General features: G+C 41.8%; 1 protein-coding gene across 3 annotated transcripts in view; it reads left to right on the forward strand.

Moving 5' to 3' along the window:
• tango2 (transport and golgi organization 2 homolog (Drosophila)) overlaps positions 1 to 18,307 on the forward strand; it is a 42,126-nt gene extending 23,819 nt beyond the window's left edge. For 2 of the 3 annotated variants that reach the window (XM_061907100.1, XM_061907101.1), the window contains 4 exons: positions 12,515 to 12,581; positions 12,724 to 12,878; positions 16,540 to 16,647; positions 17,840 to 18,307. In XM_061907100.1, coding sequence (XP_061763084.1) covers positions 12,515 to 12,581; positions 12,724 to 12,878; positions 16,540 to 16,647; positions 17,840 to 17,960 — 451 coding nt within the window. In that variant the 3' untranslated portion in view covers positions 17,961 to 18,307. Of the gene's footprint in view, positions 1 to 12,514; positions 12,583 to 12,723; positions 12,879 to 16,539; positions 16,648 to 17,839 lie in introns of all 3 variants that reach the window. The other variant, XM_061907102.1, reaches the window with a different exon arrangement.
• The last annotated feature ends 4,222 nt before the right edge of the window (positions 18,308 to 22,529 follow it).

The following is a 22,529-nucleotide window of genomic DNA, read 5'->3' on the forward strand; positions in this document are numbered from 1 at the left end:
AGGGAATCATTTTCTGAGAAGTAAACTGTAACGTCTCCTTTTCATTTTTGCAAAGTGGTCAATCACTCTGGACGGACATGGAAATATTACAGTAACTGTTATACAGTTGACCAGAGGTTCCCAACTGCTGGGTCGCGACATAAAAGTGGATTGTGTCATTTTCAGTGAGTCGCAGTCACATGTGTGCATGAAAAAAAAAGTTTAGGGAGAAAAAAATCTAATTGTGGCAACAAAACCAGATATTTTAAGCCATTTTTCTAGTGACTATTAGTGAGTATTTTAGCAAAAGGCAAACCCAGAGGAATTAAGCGGTGGTGAAGGCATTGATTTGGGGGGGGGGGGCGTGTGCGTGCATGTATGCCCAATTAACTTGGGAGAGATGTTGAAATGGGGCTTCACGGTGGCAGAGGGGTTAGTGCGTCTGCCTCACAATACGAAGGTCCTGCAGTCCTGGGTTCAAATCCAGGCTCGGGATCTTTCTGTGTGGAGTTTGCATGTTCTCCCCGTGACTGCGTGGGTTCCCTCCGGGTACTCCGGCTTCCTCCCACTTCCAAAGACATGCACCTGGGGATAGGTTGATTGGCAACACTAAATGGTCCCTAGTGTGTGAATGTGAGTGTGAATGTTGTCTGTCTATCTGTGTTGGCCCTGCGATGAGGTGGCGACTTGTCCAGGGTGTACCCCGCCTTCCGCCCGATTATAGCTGAGATAGGCGCCAGCGCCCCCCGCGACCCCGAAAGGGAATAAGCGGTAGAAAATAGATGGATGGAGATGGTGAAATGTTTTTGTGGGCTGGGGCCGATCTCAAAGTTCGACACCAGGTGTTGTTGGAAAAAAAAGGAAGGTCAAAAGCGTCCATTTTTGAGGAGTCCTCGGGGGAGTTCTTCAGAACAGCCTGTTCCTGATCGCATCGAGGCCATTCGAGGGAGTCAAATCGTAGAATAAGAAGTTGTTTTTCTTCGAGAAGACTAAGCAGTGACTTGTCTTCTCTGTGTGTCCATGCTGGATTCTTTGGCCCTCGTGTGTGAATGTTGTCTGTCTATCTGTGTTGGCCCTGTGATGAGGTGGCAGCTTCTCCAGGGTGTACCCGGCCTTCGGCCCAAATGCAGCTGGGATAGGCTCCAGCACCGCCTGCCACCCCGAGAGAGACGAGCGGTCGAAAATGGATGGATGGACAAACATTGATTGAACTGATATTAAAACTGATAACCGAGACTGTATAGAAAAAGTGGGGGAAATTTGTTTCAATATAGAGACAGGCAGTACAGTTGGAGATGTGATTCATAACAGGCTACTTTAGAGAACAGCATTAAATGTTAGTTTTAAGACACTCCTTGTTTTTTTCCTATCTTTAAAAAGTGTCTGGTCTCCCTCATTGAGATACAAAGTCTTCATTTACAACCCTTTCGACGCAGCTGTTCAGTCTGGCGATGACTAATCAAAAGCTCGGGGTTGATTGTCTTGCTTGTTAAGCCAACACGGCCTTGATTAGTATTTTTTCCTCTCCCAAGTCCTACATGCAAGTGATTTATTCACTGACAGCCTTTGCTTTTCCTGAACACTGAGGCTGGCCTCAGGGGAGTTAATGCCATGTATTCCATGCATATTTTGGATCTTATCTGCGCTATGCTCCGCTTGATGTGCTGTAGGCATAACCGACATCTCATCTCATTTTGCAATAACGTTAGGTTCTGATCCCCCTTTATGTCACACTGACTTTTAAGTGAATACCCAGACCGGAGTGATTTGAAATGAATATCTCTTTGGCGATCTCTGGAGTAAAGACTGCATGTTCAATGCATTTACAAGTAAACACAATGTATTAAAGAGGAATCATATAACCCAGGGGTCGGGAACCTTTTTGGCTGAGAGAGCCATGGAAGCCAAATATTTAAAAATGTATTTCCGTGAGAGCCATATAATGTTTTTTAAACACAGAATACAACTAAATGTGTGCATTTTTATGTAAAACCAACATTAGGGTAGAACACGTATGTTATTCTTTTTAATAACATTTTTATTCTGAAGCTAACTAATAATGAATAAAATACTTCTTACCATTCTTGACTTCTTGAACAGGTGCAGTAGAACAGTCTTTTTCAACCACTGTGCCGTGAGATACAGTTTGGTGTGCCTTGGGAGATTATCTAATTTCACCTTTATGGGTTAAAATAGTTTTTTGCAAACCAGTAATTTACAGTCTGAAAATGATGTGGTGTTGTTGAGTGGTCGGTACTGTCTAGAGCTAATTGCTTTGTAGATGTCGGAAACAGCGGGAGGCAGGGTGCAGGTAAAAAAAAGAAGGTGTCTAATGCTTAAAACATAAATAAACAAAAGGTGAGTGCCACTAAGAAAAGGCATTAAAGCTTAGGGAAGGCTATGCAGAGCAAAACTAAAAATGAACTGGCTACAAAGTAAACAAAAAAACAGAATGCTGGACGACAGCAAAGACTTACTGTGGAGCAAAAACAATGTACATCCGAACATGACTTGACAATCGACAATGTCCCCACCAAGAAGGATAATAACGACTGAAATGTTCTTGATTGCTAAAACAAAGTAGATGCGGGAAGTAGCGCTCAAAGGAAGACATGAAACTGCTACAGGAAAATACCCAAAAAAAGAGAAAAAGCAACCAAAATAGGAGCACAAGACAAGAACTGAAACACTACACACAGGAAAACAGCAAACCACTCAAAATAAGTCACGGTGTGATGTGACAGGTGGTGACAGTACATCTACTTTGAGACAAGAGCTATATTGATGCATGCTTGGTTATGGTTTAAAGTCGTATCCAACAATTGTGACAACGACTTTTTACTGTCAACTGAGTTTCGTTTTTAATACATTTCTGCTGGTGGTGTGCCTCCGGATTTTTTAAACGCAAAAAAATGTGCCTTGGCTCAAAAAAGGTTGAAAAACACTGCGGTAGAAAACGGATGGAGGGATAAAAATTTTTTACATTTTGAACGTTATTTTTAACACTGATTACCAGTGGAATTATTCATTACTTATTGTGTTATGCAATGTAAAATAAGATTAATCTGAGAGGCTGATGCAGTCATCAAAAGAGCCACATCTGGCTCTAGAGCCATAGGTTCCCTACCCCTGATATAACCTCATACCCAGAGACTTGTAGATTTGTGTGTTTATTGGAAAAACTGTGATGATTTAGATATTTTCACATTCTAACCTATCAAAGATGCATTTGTGCTAAAAGAACAATAAATAGTAGAGAACACAGGAGCCCAAGAATTACTTTACAAAATCAGAATAATGTTGACTTGGGCGTTTCAGTTTCTTACCATCAGGGGCTGCAAGCTCTTTTCTTTGAAGTAAGATGTTTGTCTATTTGTATTAATGTTGTTTAAGAAATGTATTGTTGTTGTACAAATTAAGAGGACTAGGTCTTCTTTTGTCCTTAGGTAAGAGTATCATTATTATTATGTATTGAGCAGAAATTGCGAAACAAAACGGCAGATAATGTCTTACTTTATAAACACACTACAATAATACTCCTATGTTGAAGCACAGTACTATCCATCAAGCGGTGCAACTTCATAGCTTACCAAACATTTTGATCGATTTTCGAGCGCCGTAATGTAATGTTCTATATTTTCAATGGAACATATAAAATGTTGGTGTTGTTTTCTCGAGTCATATTGCAGTCGACACATATCTCTTATGTGTGACTGCCATCTACCGGTCACACTTATCATTTCACCATGTACCAAATAAAATAGCTTCGAGGTCGGTTAGCACAACCGAAATTATTTCGTTTATTGGACAGGGGGGGAGAACATAAAAGAGAGGTCAGATCAACTGGTCTAAAAGGGGGGTCTATGTAAAGGCTAAAGTATAGAAATGAGTTTTAAGATGGGACTTAAATGCTTCTACTGAGGTAACTTCTCTTAACAGTTACCGGGAGGGCATTCCTGAGTACTGGAGCCCCAATAGAAAACGCTCTACAACCGGGACATATGGTACAATGCAATCGGCAAGATAGGCTAGAGCACGGATGTCAAACTCTGGCCCGCGGGCCAAATTTGGCCCGCCGTTTAATTTCATTTGGCCCTCGAGGCAATATCAAATTAACATTAGAGCTGGCCCGCCAGTAACACCACATTCACAGCGAATATTCATACTTGCCAACCCACCCGATTTTCCCGGGAGACTTCCGAAGTTTAGTGAACCTTCCCGAAAATCTCCCTGGGCAACCATTCTCCCGATTTCCACCCGGACAACAATATTGGGAGCGTGCCTTAAAGGCACTGCCTTTAGCGTCCTCTACAACATGTCGTCACGTCCTCTTTTCCTCCATATAAACAGCGTGCTGGCCAAGTCACACACACATACTTGGTCAACACACACATACTTGGTCAACAGCCATACAGGTCACACTGAGGGTGGCCGTATGAACAACTTTAACATTGTTACAAATATGCGCCACACTGTGAACCCACACCAAACAAGAATGACAAAATATATTTCGGGAGAACACCCGCACCGTAACACAACATAAACACCACAGAACAAATACCCAGAACCCCTTGCAGCACTAACTCTCCCGGAACGCTACAATATACACCCCCCGCTACCACCAAACCCCGCCCACCTCATTTTTATTTTATTTTCTAATTTGTTAGCCTGTGGAAAAAGTTAATGTTGATATTTACCTCAGAAGGCTGCAAATAGAAAAGAGGCATTAATTTTTTAAATAACATTTTATTTAATATACCCCTGATGTTTTTTCGTTTGTTTTTTGAAAGTTGATTTTGCACTATTACGTTTTATAAGCTCTGCCTGTTCCATGGGAGGAAGCCTGAGTACCCGGAGGGAACCCACGCAGTCACAGGGAGAACATGCAAACTCCACACAAAGATCCCGAGCCCGGGATTGAGCCAGGATTACTCAGAACCTTTGTATTGTGAGGCAGATGCACTAACCCCTGTCAACCGCGTTGCCCTATTTAAGCCTTGCTTGTTCAATATTCAATGCAAAACTTGTTTGGGTCCCTATTAAAAGGTTAATTTGTTCAACCTCGGCCCGCGGCTTTGTTCAGTTTTACATTTTGGCCCACTCTGTATTTGAGTTTGACACCCCTGGGCTAGAGCTAGACCGTGTAGTATTTTATACGTACTGTAAGTAGTAAATCTTTAAAGTCACATTAAGTGCACAGGAAGTCAGTGCAGGTGAGCCAGTATAGGTATGTTTGTATGTATATAAAGGTATTTACATTATAGGTATGTTTATAAGTATATAAAGGTATGTACCGTATTTTTCAGAGTATAAGTAAAATAAATAAAGAATAGTGAACAACAGGCTGAATAAGTGTACGTTATATGACGCATAAATAAATAGCCAACGGTTTACCAGAACAATCTGTCACTCCTAATCGCTAAATCCGATGAAATCTCATACGTCTAGTCTCTTACGTGAATGAGCAAAATAATATATTTTGATATTTTACGGTAATGTGTTAATAATTTCACACATAAGTCGCTCCTGAGTATAAGTCGCACCCAAACTATGAAAAAAACTGCGACTTATAGTCCGAAAAATACGGTGCAGTATAGGTATGTTTATAAGTATATAAAGGTATATACAGTATAGGTATGTTTATAAGTATATAAAGGTGTATATAAAGGTATATACAGTATAGGTATATATGTATGTATATACTGTATGTATATAAAGGTATATACAGTATAGGTATATATGTATGTATATATGTATATAAAGGTATATACAGTACAGGCGTAATATGATCAAACTTTCTTGTTCTTGTCAGAAGTCTAGCAGCCGCATTTTGTACCAACTGTAATCTTTTAATGCTAGACATGGGGAGACCCGAAAATAATATGTTACAGCAGGGGTCGGGAACCTTTTTGGCCGAGAGAGCCATACAAGCCAAATATTTTAAAAAGTATTTCCATGAGAGCTATATAATATTTTATTCAAGACTGAATACAACTAGATCCATGCATTTTTAAGTGAGACCAACATTTTTTGTGTATAATAGGTCTCTTATTCTTTTTAATAACGTTGTTATTCTGAAGCTAACCAACAATAAATAAAATACTTCTTACCATTAGTAATCGAGACAAGACGTAACAAACGCATGAATAATGATCTCAGCGTCGCTGGTGGACAAAATGGAACAAATTTTAGCGATATTATGGAGATGAAAGAAGGCCGTTTTAGTAACACTCATGATGTGTGACTCAAAGGAGAGAGTTGGGTGGAAGATAATACCCAGATTCTTTACCGAGTCGCCTTGTGTAATTGTTTGGTTGCCAAATGTTAAGGTGGTATTATTAAATAGAGGTCGGTGTCTAGCAGGACCGATAATCAGCATTTCCCTTTTCTTAGCGGACATCCATTGTTTAATTTCATTAAGACACGCCTCCAGCTGACTACAATCCGGCGTGTTGGTCAGCTTTAGGGGCATGTAGAGTTGGGTGTCATCAGCATAACAGTGAAAGCTAACACCGTATTTGCGTATGATGTCACCTAGCGGCAGCATGTAGATGCTGAAGAGTGCAGGGCCAAGGACCGAACCCTGGGGAACTCCACACGTTACCTTAACGTAGTCCGAGGTCACATTGTTATGGGAGACACACTGCATCCTATCAGTAAGATAAGAGTTAAACCAAGACAGGGCTAAGTCTGACATACCAATTCGTGTTTTGATACGTTGATGTCCAAATACATTGGGAAGTTAGCGCCCTCTATGCATCCGCATAAAGGTTACAAACCACCCCTTTTAAATGTGAATAAAAAACCATATCTTGCTCGTTACGAAGCTTTTTTTTGGGGCTTTTTTTTTTATCAGATACTTAAACTTTAGTGATGTGTAGGTGATCTTAAAAAAATGTGTAAATGTAAAAAAAAAAAAAAGGTTTAAACCCCACCTACATGATCACCGTTTAGTGCAGGGGTCTCAAACTTAATTTACCTGGGGGCCACTGGATGCTGAAACTGGGTGAGGCTGGGCCGCAAAAAATATTTCTTTAAAAAAATATTTTTAAATCCATCTTCTTCCGCTTATCCGAGGTCGGGTCGCGAAGGGCAACAACCTAAGCAGAGAAACCCAGACTTCCCTCTCCCCAGCCACTTCGTCTAGCTCTTCCCGGGGGATCCCGAGGCGTTCCCAGGCCAGCCGGGAGACATAGTCTTCCCAACGTGTCCTGGGTCTTCCCCGTGGCCTCCTACCGGTTGGACGTGCCCTAAACACCTCCCTAGGGAGACGTTCAGGTGGCATCCTGACCAGATGCCCGAACCACCTCATCTGGCTCCTCTCCATGTGGAGGAGCAGCGGCTTTACTTTGAGTTCCTCCCGGATGGCAGAGCTTCTCACCCTATCTCTAAGGGAGAGACCCGCCACCCAACGGAGAAAACTCATTTGGGCCGCTTGTACCCGTGATCTTATCCTTTCGGTCATGACCCAAAGCTCATGACCATAGGTGAGGATGGGAACGTAGATCGACTGGTAAATTGAGAGCTTTGCCTTCCGGCTCAGCTCCTTCTTCACCACAACGGATCGCTACAACGTCCGCATTACTGAAGACGCCGCACCGATCCGCCTGTCAATCTCACGATCCACTCTTCCCTCACTCGTGAACTAGACTCCCAGGTACTTGAACTCCTCCACTTGGGGCATGGTCTCCCCCCCAACCCGGAGGTGGCATTCCACCCTTTTCCGGGCGAGAACCATGGACTCGGACTTGGAGGTGCTGATTCTCATTCCGGTCGCTTCACACTCGGCTGCAAACCGATCCAGTGAGAGCTGAAGATCCCGGTCAGATGAAGCCATCAGGACCACATCATCTGCAAAAAGCAGAGACCTAATCCTGCGGTCACCAAACCAGATCCCCTCAACGCCTTATTTTTTATATTTTTTAAATGTCTATTTTTATTTTCAACACAAAATAAAATCAAAATATAAATGAACAAAATGAGAATTAAGTAATGTGAGGCAATGCAAATTAAACAATAAAGAAAACAAACAACGGCTTGAATTGGTCCAGGTTATCGGGGACTGTTATTACCGACGGACAGGTGTCGCGGTGTGACTGCAGCCAGGCACGTAAGAAAACCCTCGTCTCCATGGCAACGTTTCTGTCGCTTTCACTCATTTGCCGCTTTTCCACTAACGCAGGGGTAGGCAACCCAGAACGTTGAACGAGCCATTTTGGACCCAAATAACAAAAATCGTCTCTGTTTGGAGCCAACGGGAGGGGGGGGCTCGCTGTGGAGTTTACAGCTACTATAGCACAATTAGCCCCGAACGGGCTAATATCACGTCTAACATGTTACACGTCCGATTCGCCCGGCGACTCTCTGTCGAAGTACCAGCGCTGGGGTCAATTGCACCACAGTTTTATATTGTCGCTCGGTCCTTCGGCGGAGTGCTTCGGAAGCTACTGGACCGCTCGTCTCCCCGGCCCGGACTGTTTACAGCGGCGCCAGGGGAGGGAGCGATAGAGAGAGGAACACAAAGTGACAGAGAGAGCGAGCAAGCGAGGGACAGAGGGAGGAAGAGCACGTACGGGTCTAGTGGAAAAGCGGCAAAACGTTCCTCTGCTTGCATCACGCAAGTGACGTCAATGTTCGGCCCTCGAGAGCCATATACCACACCGTGATTGGTATATTTCCTTCAGCTACGCACACAACGCTGTCAGTCGCCATTCATATTAAGCTGAGGGCCGCAAAATAACATCTTGGGACCGCAATTGGCTCGCGGGCCACGTGTTTGAGACCCCTGGTTTAGTGTTACTGTAGAAAACCAAATAAGAGCTGGCCATTAGGAAACTGCTCCGCTGCTTTAGTCGTGAGGACTCTTCATTAGCGTGTCCCTGCCAGCATGCAGATTACTTCCCTCACAGATATAAAAAAGACCGTGTTTTTTTCCCCCCTGGCTGTGGCTTCGACCCCCTGCTGTTCATTCACCGAAACCTAAAATCCGTACCTCCCGCGTGCTCAAAGAAACTTCAAATGTAGAAAAGTCTTACTCCTGGTTTCATAAGCAGAAGCTTTTTTATTTCTTTTTTTTTTTCTTTTTTCAATCAACACCCAGTTAGAATGAATGTCCAGATTAGCATTAGCTAAATCAACACGTATTGATTTTGAGAAAGATCACAGTTGCTGCCAGACAATATGTTCTCTTTAACTCAGGACATTGTACACAGATCTAACGAGCTCATTAAATAGTTTTAGGCAGCCAAGACAATTTAATAAATATCTTCAATCAAACAATCAATGTTTATTTATATAACCCTGAATCACAAGTGTCTCAAAGGGCTGCACAAGCCACAACGACATCCGCAGTACAGAGCCCACATAAGGGCAAGGAAAAACTCACCCCAGTGGGATGTCGATGTGAACAACTATGAGAAACCTTGGAGAGGACCGCATATGTGGGCAACCCCCACCCAACCCAGTCCTCCCTTCCCTCTAGGGGAGACCGAAAGCAATGGACCTTGAGTGGGTTGAACATGATATTGTGAAAGTCCAGTCCATAGTGGATCAACATAATAGTAAGAGTCCAGTCCATAGTGGATCTAACATAGTAGTGAGAGTCCAGTCCATAGTGGATCTAACATAATAGTGAGAGTCCAATCCATAGTTGGTCTAAGATAATATTGTGAAAGTCCAGACCATAGTGGATCTAACATAATAGTGAGAGTCCAGTCCATAGTGGATCTAACATAATAGTGAGAGTCCAATCCATAGTTGGTCTAAGATAATATTGTGAAAGTCCAGACCATAGTGGATCTAACATAATAGTGAGAGTCCAGTCCATAGTGGGTCTAACATAATAGTGAGAGTCCAGTCCATAGTGGGTCTAAGATAATATTGTGAAAGTCCAGACCATAGTGGATCCAACATAATAGTGAGAGTCCGGTCCATAGTGGGTCTAAGATAATATTGTGAAAGTCCAGATCATAGTGGATCTAACATAATAGTGAGAGTCCGGTCCATAGTGGATCTAACATAATAGTGAGAGTCCAGTCCATAGTGGATCTAACATAATAGTGGAAGTCCAGTCCATAGTGGATCTAACATAATGTTGTGAAAGTCCAGTCCATAGTGGATCTAACATAATATTGTGAAAGTCCAGACCATAGTGGATCTAACATAATAGTGAGAGTCCGGTCCATAGTGGATCTAACATAATAGTGAGAGTCCAGTCCATAGTGGATCTAACATAATAGTGAGAGTCCAGTCCATAGTGGGTCTAAGATATTATTGTGAAAGTCCAGACCATAGTGGATCTAACATAATAGTGAGAGTCCGGTCCATAGTGGATCTAACATAATAGTGAGAGTCCAGTCCATAGTGGATCTAACATAATAGTGAGAGTCCAGTCCATAGTGGATCTAACATAATAGTGAGAGTCCAGTCCATAGTGGATCCAACATAATAGTGAGAGTCCAGTCCATAGTGGATCCAACATAATAGTGAGAGTCCAGTCCATAGTGGATCTAACATAATAGTGAGAGTCCAGTCCATAGTGGGTCTAAGATAATATTGTGAAAGTCCAGACCATAGTGGATCTAACATAATAGTGAGAGTCCAGTCCATAGTGGATCTAACATAATATTGTGAAAGTCCAGACCATAGTGGATCTAACATAATAGTGAGAGTCCGGTCCATAGTGGATCTAACATAATAGTGAGAGTCCAGTCCATAGTGGATCTAACATAATAGTGAGAGTCCAGTCCATAGTGGGTCTAAGATATTATTGTGAAAGTCCAGACCATAGTGGATCTAACATAATAGTGAGAGTCCGGTCCATAGTGGATCTAACATAATAGTGAGAGTCCAGTCCATAGTGGATCCAACATAATAGTGAGAGTCCAGTCCATAGTGGATCTAACATAATAGTGAGAGTCCAGTCCATAGTGGGTCTAAGATAATATTGTGAATGTCCAGACCATAGTGGATCTAACATAATAGTGTGAAAGTCCAGACCATAGTGGATCTAACATAATAGTGAGAGTCCAGTCCATAGTGGATCTAACATAATAGTGAGAGTCCAGTCCATAGTGGATCTAACATAATAGTGAGAGTCCAGTCCATAGTGGGTCTAACATAATAGTGGGAGTCCAGTCCATAGTGGATCTAACATAATAGTGAGAGTCCAGTCCATAGTGGGTCTAACATAATATAGTGAAAGTCCAGTCCATAGTGGATCTAACATAATAGTGAGAGTCCGGTCCATAGTGGGTCTAACATAATATTGTGAAAGTCCAGTCCATAGTGGATCTAACATAATAGTGGGAGTCCAGTCCATAGTGGATCTAACATAATAGTGAGAGTCCAGTCCATAGTGGGTCTAACATAATATTGTGAAAGTCCAGACCATAGTGGCTCTAACATAATAGTGAGAGTCCAGTCCATAGTGGATCTAACATAATATTGTGAAAGTCCAGACCATAGTGGATCTAACATAATAGTGAGAGTCCGGTCCATAGTGGGTCTAACATAATATTGTGAAAGTCCGGTCCATAGTGGATCTAACATAATAGTGAGAATCCGGTCCATAGTGGGTCTAACATAATATTGTGAAAGTCCAGTCCATAGTGGATCCAACATAATAGTGAGAGTCCAGTCCCTAGTGGGTCTAACATAATATTGTGAAAGTCCAGACCATAGTGGATCTAACATAATAGTGAAAGTCCAGACCATAGTGGATCTAACATAATAGTGAGAGTCCGGTCCATAGTGGGTCTAACATAATATTGTGAAAGTCCAGTCCATAGTGGATCTAACATAATAGTGAGAGTCCGGTCCATAGTGGGTCTAACATAATATTGTGAAAGTCCAGTCCATAGTGGGTCTATGGACTTCACTTTTCGCTGTTATTGAAGACTCTTGTTGGCGTACCTTCTTTGTCAAAGTGCCAACACTCGCTACTTTCATTGGCCCCATGGTGGCCTTTTTTGCATTTGTACTACAATAAAAATGGGTCACCCGTGTTTGTTTCTTTGTAATGGCAGTTGATTCTGCTGGATAATACACCTGCAAACAGACTTAGACTTAGAAAATCTTTATTGTCCCCGAGGGGCAATTTGGTTTGCAGCAGTAGTCATTAAAAACAAGGTTCAACAGTAAAAACGAGGTACAAATACATAAAATATATACAACATACAAATCATCATAAAGCTAAAAACTAAAAACATTTGTAATACAATAAAAACTAATCACACATCACATCAGACACGTAACAGACTGGTTTGTTACGTGCAATGTTTGGCAAAACCCGGGGCAAACTTTTGGCCAAAAGCCTCGTCAAAGACAGAATAATAAAAAACTAGAGGCACACATTTTGTCTTTCACGACATGGCGATATTTGCCATTCAGGGAATATTTTTCGCATAATCTTTGTGTATTTGTTTCGTTATTGGAAATGTTCTGTTTTTCACAGCAAACTTTCTTCAACTCTTATCATGAATACAGTGAGTACAATGTCTTTTTTTTTTATTTTATCTGACTATGTCCCGTGTAGAGCCAAGCAGGATCATCTGTGTTACTATGGAAACAGAGGCAGCACTGAACCTATCCATCTAAAACCAGGTCCGGCTTCTTCTCTTTTTTTTTTTCCCCCACTGCAGAAACCATTTTGCTCTTACCTTACATTTATTTGCCTTTTTTTCTTTTCCAAGTGTTTATTCGATGCATTTTATTTTTTGCATCAGATTTTGCATTTGTCACCCGGCAGGAATCTACAGCTTGAGTAATTCCCTGCTGGACACCCCGTGGAAGAAACTGCTGCAAGGAAAGCGCCACTTCACCAGCGTCGTCAACAACCAGTCACTGTCCTGCGAAGGACTGGTGCAGGAGCTCCTGGGTGTACTGAATAATGAAGAACTGTAAGTGGAGACCCTCAATCTCTTTCAAAAAATGTGATCAAATACAGTATATAAAGATAAGCCATGATCCAAAGATATTGTATACCAGAGATATTCAATTAGATTGTTTTAAAGGCCACTTTCCCAGAAAGCTAAGGAACAGGGGGCGGACTTCACTATTATTCTTATTTCGTATATTCCGGAGAACCAGCATCTTCTACCCTAGAGTAGTGTTGTCCCGATACCAAAATGTATTTCGATACTTTTCGGTACTTTTCTGAATAAAGGGTACCACAAAAAATGTCATTATTGGCTTTATCTTAAAGGGGAACATTATCAGCAGACCTATGTAAGACTTCTTGAAATTAGACAATATATTTAAGCTTTAAAAATGTAAAAGTGATACAGAATTTTAATTTAAAATTATCATTAGCCATACTTACTAGTATTGTGAAGTTGTGTGTTTTCATAACAAACTTGTGATGCTCAAAAGTAGTATTTTCCATTGCCTACAAACAACTTCTTATATCTCAATGAAAAATTACTATTCATGAGAGTTGTATCTTGTATTAAGTTTGTTTAAAGGGGAACATTATCAGCAGACCTATGTAAGCGTCAATATATACCTTGATGGTGCAGAAAAAAGACCATCTATTTTTTTAACCGATTTCCGAACTCTAAATGGGTGAATTTTGGCGAATTAAACGCCTTTCTGTTTATCGCGCTGGAGGCGATGACGTCAGAATGTGACATCGCCGAGGTAACACACCCGCCATTTTCATTTTCAACACATTACAAACACCGGGTCTCAGCTCTGTTATTTTCCGTTTTTTTGACTATTTTTTGGAACCTTGGAGACATCATGCCTCGACGGTGTGTTGTCGGAGGGTGTAACAACACTAACAGGGAGGGATTCAAGTTGCACCACTGGCCCGAAGATGCCAAAGTGTCTGCCGCCAGACCCCCATTGAATGTGCCAGAGTGTCTCCACATTTGACCGGCGATGCTAAGACAGACATGGCACAGAGATGTATGGATAACCTGCAGATGCATTTGCAACGATAGTCAACGAAATCACAAAGGTGAGTTTTGTTGATGTTGTTGGACAGCTAATCGATGCTAACATGCTATTTACCGGCGGTGCTAAAGCAGACATGGCACAGAGATGTATGGATAACCTGTAGATGCATTTGCAACTATATTACGTTTCCTTCCACCCACATTTAATGCGAAACAAACACTTACCAATCGACGGATTTAAGTTGCTCCAGTGTCAAAAGATGCGAAAGTCCTGATCGTTTGGTCCGCACATTTTACCGGTGATGCTAACGCAGCTATTCGGCCATGCTATGGCTATGAATAGCGTCAATAGCTATTCGCTCAATAGCTTCAGTTTCTTCTTCAATATTTTCATACTCCAACCATCTGTTTCAATACATGCGTAATCTGTTGAATCGCTTAAGTCGTTGAAATCCGAGTTTGAATCCGAGCTAATGTCGCTATATCTTGCTGTGGTATTCCCATTGTTTGTTTACATTGGCAGCACTGTGTGACGTCACAGGGAAATGGATAGTTGTTTCGAAGATAGTGAAAATAAGGCACTTTAAAGCTTTATTTAGGGATATTCCGAGACCGGTAAAATTTTGAAAAAAACTTCAAAAAATACAACAAGACACTATGAACTCATTTTTATTGTTTTTAACCCTTTTGAAATTGTGATAATGTTCCCCTTTAACAAAAAATCTTAGGGTTCATCAACCATACAGGGCTTTTCACACACACAAGTGAATGCAAGTCATACTTGGTCAACAGCCATACAGGTCACACTGAGGGTGGCCATATAAACAACTTAAACACTGTTACAAATATGCGCCACACTGTGAACCCACACCAAACAAGAATGACAAACACATTTCGGGTGAACAACCGCATCTTAACACAACATAAACACAACTTAACAAATACCCACAATACACCCCCCGCTACTCCTTACCGCCCCCAACCCCGCCCACCTCAACCTCCTCATGCTCTCTCAGGGAGAGCATGTCCCAAATTCCAAGCTGCTGTTTTGAGGCATGTTAAAAAAAATTGCGCACTTTGTGACTTGAATAATAAATATGGCAGTGCCATGATGGCATTTTTTTTCCCCATAACATGAGTTGATTTACTTTGGAAAACCTTGTTACATCACAACAAAATTATGCATAATAATGTGTTCATTCCACAACTGTATATAAAGGTCCGGGGTCGGCAACCTTAACCTCCCAAAGAGCCATTTTGACCCGTTTCACAAAATAAAGAAAACAATTGGAGCCACAAAACTCTTTTGAAATTTAAAATAAAATAACACTGCATACATAGTTTTTTTTTTTGCTTTGTGCTATGTATTGACCAGGGGTCTCAGACTCACGGCCCGCACCTTAATATGAAAATTTAATGTTAGTGGGGCCCCAAGTTTTAAATGGATGCTGTTTGACAGCATCACACTTGCCAACCCTCCCAAACTTTCCAGGAGACTCCCTAATTTCAGAGCAACCATTCTCTCAAATGTCTGCTGATTTTCGCCCTTCAACACTAATACGGGCGTGCAATGAAGGCGCTGCCTTTACCGCCCTCTACAACATGTACAAAAATCCAGCACAGCCCAGCCACGAGTCGTATGTGGCTTCCATAGACACCGAACAAATACCCAGAATCCCATGCATCCCTAACTCTTCCGGGCTACGTTATGCCTAATTTTGTTGTGATTTCCCACTGGATGCAGTAAACAATGTATCAAGGTTTTCCAAAATAAATCAACTCAAGTTATGGGAAAAAAAATGCCAACATGGCACTGCCATATTTATTATTGAAGTCACAAAGTGCATTATTTTTTTTAACATGCCTCAAAACAGCAGATTGGAATTTGGGACATGCTCTTCCTGAGAGAGCATGAGGAGGTTGAGTTGGGTTGGGGGGTTAGGGGGTGTATATTGTAGCATCCCGGAAGAGTTAGTGCTGCAAGGGGTTCCGGGTATTTGTTCTGTTGTGTTACGGTGCGGTTGTTCTCCCGAAATGTGTTTGTCATTCTTGTTCGGTGTGGGTTCACAGTGTGCCGCATATTTAAATGGGTTGTCCTTGTATAGCGCTTTTCTACCTTCAAGGTACTCAAAGCGCTTTGACACTACTTCCACATTTACCCATTCACACACACATTCACACACTGAGGGAGGGAGCTGCAATGCAAGGCTCTAACCAGCGCCCATCAGGAGCAAGGGTGAAGTGTTTTGCTCAGGACACAACGGACGTGACCAGGTTGGTACTAGGTGGGTTTTGAACCAGGGACCCTCGGATTGCACACGGCCACTCTACCACTGCGCCACGCCGCCCCTGTAACAGTGTTAAAGTTGTTTATACGGCCACCTTCAGTGTGACCTGTATGGCTGTTGACCAAGTATGCTTTGCATTCACTTGTGTGTGTGAAAAGCTGTTGACATTATGTGATTGGGCCTTTAAGTTCTATTGGCGCTCTGTACTTCTCCTTACGTCCGTGTGCACAATTTTACTTTTTGAAACCGGTACCGATAATTTCCGATATTACATTTTAAAGCATTTATCGGCCGATAATGTCGGCAGTCCGATATTATCGGACATCTCTACAAATAACCTTTAAAACACATGTGCTGTGTGTGGTTGCCGACAGGAATTGTCCTGATCCAGCTCAGGAGAGCCAGGCTGCGGGCGGCTACAGCAAGTCCCTGGTCCAGGCTCTGTCAGCCGTGTGTGTTCGCAGTCCTAAATATGGCACAAGGTCAGTTACCACGACTACCAGCAGATTTTAGGTGGGTCTTGTGGTTGACTCACCTTGACTTCAGCCGTAGGTGGTGTGGGTTTAGCCCCAATGATGATGTGAATGGTTGACTATATGTGTATGTACTGTATTTCCTTGAATTGCCGCCGGGGCGCTAATTAATTTAAAACCTCTTCTCACTCCGGCGCTTACCAAAGGCATGCGGTAAATTTAGGCCTGCGCTTATAAATTTGAGTGTGATGTAAGGATACCATCATGAAAATCACATTTAATAAAAAAAAACGTTAGTATGGTCTTACCTTTACTTATAAATGAAGTCCATGCGCAGCTCCTTCTGATCAAAAGCATCGATAACTTGTTTATAGAAGTCTTCCTTATCTTTCTTCAGTTTTAAAAGTCTCTCTTTCTCGATGGAGATCTTCCTTTATTACCTCCTGCTTCGATTGAAAGTCCAGTTTAGAAAACTGTTTTATTTTAGATATGTAATCCTCCATGTTAAAAGTGCAAGAGAGAGGAAAAAATAAACGATCGCTGCTTGTTGTCACTTCTTCTGCAGCCGAGTAGTCACAAGAAGGATCACTAGCGCCCTCTACCACCAGGAGGCGGGACTCATTTAATGACTCATATTTGACACACGCAGCTACGGTATATTAATAAAACATAGCTGCTTACTGTTCTTTTTAGCATATTCATTAGCTTGGACCTTAAATCCTACTGATTTGCTCTTAATCTTCTTCCCTTTATGCGATTTCAAATGATTGAAATCAGCCTCCTCCATTTTGAAAATGATGACAGGTGAAGTGTCACTCGTGACGTGACGAGTTTGACCCTGTGGAAATTCTAGACATGCACTAATAAAAATAATATTTTGCGAAACGCGTTTGACCCGGCAGTAATTCTAGGCAGGCGCATACTATATACCCGGCGTCAATTCAAGGCAATATGGTATATGGCATGTGGTTGACCGGGAGACCAGTTCAGGGAGGAGTCCGTCTTTTTCCAGAAGTCAACTGGGAAAGGCTCAAGTTCCCCGTGACACTGAACAGGATAAATTGTAGAAAATGCATGGATGCGGAGGCTCAGGCCCAGCATTAGCACAAACTAAACAATTCAAGTGATAAACATTTATGTTTTCAAGCCCCGTTCCTTTCTTGATTGTTTGGCTTCCCTTTGATACTGTTTGTTCTTCCAGGACCAACACAATCATCCTGATTGACGCGGAGAGCAACGTGACTTTCACAGAGCGCACCATGCTGGACTGCGACACAAACAACTGGCACAGCAGCTCTTTCCATTTTAAGCTGCACACATGAAGACGTGACCGAGGAAAACTCACATTGTGCCTCACCACTTCCAGCATCCTTATCAGCTCAACATCCTTCCCCGTCCTACGGCCCCCTCCACGTCGTCATGGTAACCAGTAGTAGCACAGCAGATTTGCAATTCTTATTTTCGATTGAATATAATTATATCTAAGAGCTATTTAAATGATTGCCAAAGACTAAATTGTTTTTTTTTGTTTTTTTTAACAACTGCAGACTTATGTCTGCGAGCTTTAAATTTTACAATCCTGCAAAAGCATTGTCTCTGTGACTTGCTTACAGGGTAGAAGGAGCATTTTATAGCAGCTTGACAATAAATACACCTTCAAATAAGGAAATGCATTTTATTTTCAATTATTTTGGTGTTTTATATTTACTCTCTCCGCCAGTACCGTGGAACAGGGGTTAGTGCATGTGCCTCACAATACGAAGGTCTTGAGTAGTCCTGAGTTCAATCCCAGGCTTGGGATCTCTCTGTGTGGAGTTTGCATGTTCTCCCCGTGACTGCGTGGGTTCCCGCCGGGTACTCCGGCTTCCTCCCACCTCCAAAGACATGCACCTGGGGATAGGCCCCTCCCACCTCCAAAGACATGCACCTGGGGATAGGCCCTTCCCACCTCCAAAGACATGCACCTGGGGATAGGCCCCTCCCACCTCCAAAGACATGCACCTGGGGATAGGCCCCTCCCACCTCCAAAGACATGCACCTGGGGATAGGTTGATTGACAACACTAAATGGTCCCTAGTGTGTGAATGTTGTCCGTCTATCTGTGTTGGGCCAGATACGGCCCGCGGGTGGTACCAAGTAAAAAAAAAATATATATATATATACATATATATATTTTTTAAATCTGTTCTTATTATTATTATTTGTTTTAATCTGTCCTTTTTCGCCCATTCATCAATCCATTTTCTACCGCTTGTTACTGGGTCTCCTAGGCAGATACAGCGTCCAAAATCCGGCCCGCGGGTAGTCCCAACTAAAAAAAAATGTTTTAAAAAGGTATTTATAAAAAAATTGGAATCTGTCCTTTTTCGCCCATCCATCAATCCATTTTCTACCGCTTGTTATTCAATCAACCAATCAATGTTTACTTATATAGCCCTAAATCACTAGAGTCTCTAAGGGCTACACAAACCACAACTCAAACCACTACGACATCCTCGGTAGGCCCACATAAGGGCAAGGAAAACTCACACCCAGTGGGACGTCGGTGACAATGATGACTGTGAGAACCTTGGAGAGGAGGAAAGCAATGGATGTCGAGCGGGTCTAACATGATACTGTGAAAGTTCAATCCATAATGGATCCACACAGTCGCGAGAGTCCAGTCCAAAGCGGATCCGACACAGCAGCGAGAGTCCCGTTCACAGCGGAGCCAGCAGGAAACCATCCCAAGCGGAGGCGGATCAGCAGCGCAGATATGTCCCCAGCCGATACACAGGCAAGCAGTACATGGCCACCGGATCGGACCGGACCCCCTCCACAAGGGAGAGTGGGACATAGGAGAAAAAGAAAAGAAAAGAAACGGCAGATCAACTGGTCTAAAAAGGGAGTCTATTTAAAGGCTAGAGTATACAAATGAGTTTTAAGGTGAGACTTAAATGCTTCTACTGAGGTAGCATCTCGAACTGTTACCGGGAGGGCATTCCAGAGTACTGGAGCCCGAAATGAAAACGCTCTATAGCCCGCAGACTTTTTTTGGGCTCTAGGAATCACTAATAAGCCGGAGTCTTTTGAACGCAGATTTCTTGCCGGGACATATGGTACAATACAATCGGCAAGATAGGATGGAGCTAGACCATGTAGTATTTTATACGTAAGTAGTAAAACCTTAAAGTCACATCTTAAGTGCACAGGAAGCCAGTACAGGTGAGCCAGTATAGGTATATATGTATGTATATATGTATATAAAGGTATATACAGTATAGGTATATATGTATGTATATATGTATATAAAGGTATATACAGTATAGGTATATATGTATGTATATATGTATATAAAGGTATATACAGTATAGGTATATATGTATGTATATATGTATATAAAGGTATATACAGTATAGGTATATATGTATGTATATATGTATATAAAGGTATATACAGTATAGGTATATATGTATGTATATATGTATATAAAGGTATATACAGTATAGGTATATATGTATGTATATATGTATATAAAGGTATATACAGTACAGGCGTAATGTGATCAAACTTTCTTGTTCTTGTCAAAAGTCTAGCATCCGCATTTTGTACCAACTGTAATCTTTTAATGCTAGACATGGGGAGACCCGAAAATAATACGTTACAGTAGTCGAGGCGAGACGTAACAAACGCATGGATAATGATCTCGGCGTCTTTAGTGGACAGAATGGAGCTAGCCGCTCAGGCAAATCATATTGTCTAAAAATACATTTTCCCAGCGGTAACGGGACGTCATCACGCTTGCGCCACAAAGGCGGCAAGTGCGCGATCTTTCAGTCAATTAGTGCACGAGGGGAAAAAATGGCCAAATCGTTAGGGAAACATAAAATAAACTCCAGGTGTAGAGTTTTTAAACATCAGTTGACTTATGACTTTAGTTCAGTTTAAGGAAAAGACAGTTTAGATTGTAAAATTATATATACAGTGTATATATATATATATATATATATATATATATATATATATATATATATATATATATATATATCTCCATCCATCCATCTTCTTCTGCTTATCCGAGGTTGGGTCGCGGGGGCAACAACCTAAGCAGGGAAACCCAGACTTCCCTTTCCCCAGCCACTTCGTCTAGCTCTTCCCGGGGGATCCCGAGGCGTTCCCAGGCCAGCCGGGAGACATAGTCTTCCCAACGTGTCCTGGGTCTTCCCCGTGGCCTCCTACCGGTTGGACGTGCCCTAAACACCTCCCTAGGGAGGCGTTCGGGTGGCATCCTGACCAGATGCCCGAACCACTCCATGTGGAGGAGCAGCGGCTTTACTTTGAGTTCCTCCCGGATGGCAGAGCTTCTCACCCTATCTCTAAGGGAGAGACCCGCCACACGGCGGTGGAAACTCATTTTGGCCGCTTGTACCCGTGATCTTATCCTTTCGGTCATGACCATAGGTGAGGATGGGAACGTAGATCGACCGGTAAATTGAGAGCTTTGCCTTCCGGCTCAGCTCCTTCTTCACCACAACGGATCGGTACAACGTCCGCATTACTGAAGACGCCGCACCGATCCGCCTGTCGATCTCACCATCCACTCTTCCCTCACTCGTGAACAAGACTCCTAGGTACTTGAACTCCTCCACTTGGGGCAGGGTCTCCTCCCTATATATATATATATATATATATATATATATATATATAGATATAGATATAGATATAGATATAGATATAGATAGATATAGATAGATAGATAGAGAGAGAGGTCCCTTGTCAAATTTTTTTAACCCAATAAGGCCCCCGGGTCAAAAAGTTAGGGGACCCCTGGTGTTGGCTCTGCGATAAGGTGGCGACTTGTCCAGAGTGTACCCCGCCCACCACCCGAATGCAGCTGAGATAGGCTCCAGCGCTCCCCGCGACCCTGAAAGGGACAAGCGGTAGAAAATGGATGGATGGATATTTACTCTCTCTTTCCTTCTCCCTCTCTTTCTCTCTCTATTGACAAATTTGATACATTTTAATGTTAACTATTCAAAATACTCCGTTTTTTTTAAGACAATACAAAAATGGTAGTTGATACTCAACATCTCCATTTAGAATATATACAGTACATACTAAAGTACCTACTGCCATCTAGTGTACATAGTTTTTTTCATTCTAGAACAAAATCATCTGGTAGGTCAACAAAACATTTTTTACAGGAATAACCTGCTTAATTTTTTATAACGTCAGCTTTTCATTTAATAAGATTTGTATGATTGTAGTTTGCGGACATGTAGACATGTACTGAAATTAATTGACAACTGTCTTAATATGTTTGGTATTATGCATTGCCATGCAATCAAAATATACTATTATGATACTTTAAATAGACTGTTATTGTGAATTTAGAGACACAATAATGGTCTGCTGAGACATCACAGCATGATATTTGTACTGGCCTATACAGGAAATGTATCATTGTAAATTACACTCATTTTAATATTGTTGACCAACATTGGATTGGTCGTTAATGTAGAAATAGTACATCCCTAGCATCTGTTCATTTTGGTTTGGACACCCCTTTAGAAATATCACAGAAATTAAAAGAACCTTTTATTAAGCAAATAATTCCCCAGCATTTAGCATAGCTACTACTAAGGGGGATAGTGAACAACAACAACTTGTAATATAAAACCCAAAACCAGTAAAGTTGACACGTTGTCTAATTCGTAAATAAAGACAGAATACAATGTTTTGCAAGTCCTTTTCAACTTATATTCAATTGAAATGACTGCAAAGACAATATATTTAATGTTTAAACTGAGAAACGTATTTTTTTTTTTTTTTGCAAATAATCATTAACTTAGAATTTAATGGCAGCAACACATTGCAAAACAGTTGGCACAAGTGCAATTTTACCACTGTGT

The sequence above is a fragment of the Nerophis ophidion genome, linkage group LG07 (assembly GCF_033978795.1).
Source record: "Nerophis ophidion isolate RoL-2023_Sa linkage group LG07, RoL_Noph_v1.0, whole genome shotgun sequence".
Classification (NCBI taxonomy): Eukaryota; Metazoa; Chordata; class Actinopteri; order Syngnathiformes; family Syngnathidae; genus Nerophis; species Nerophis ophidion.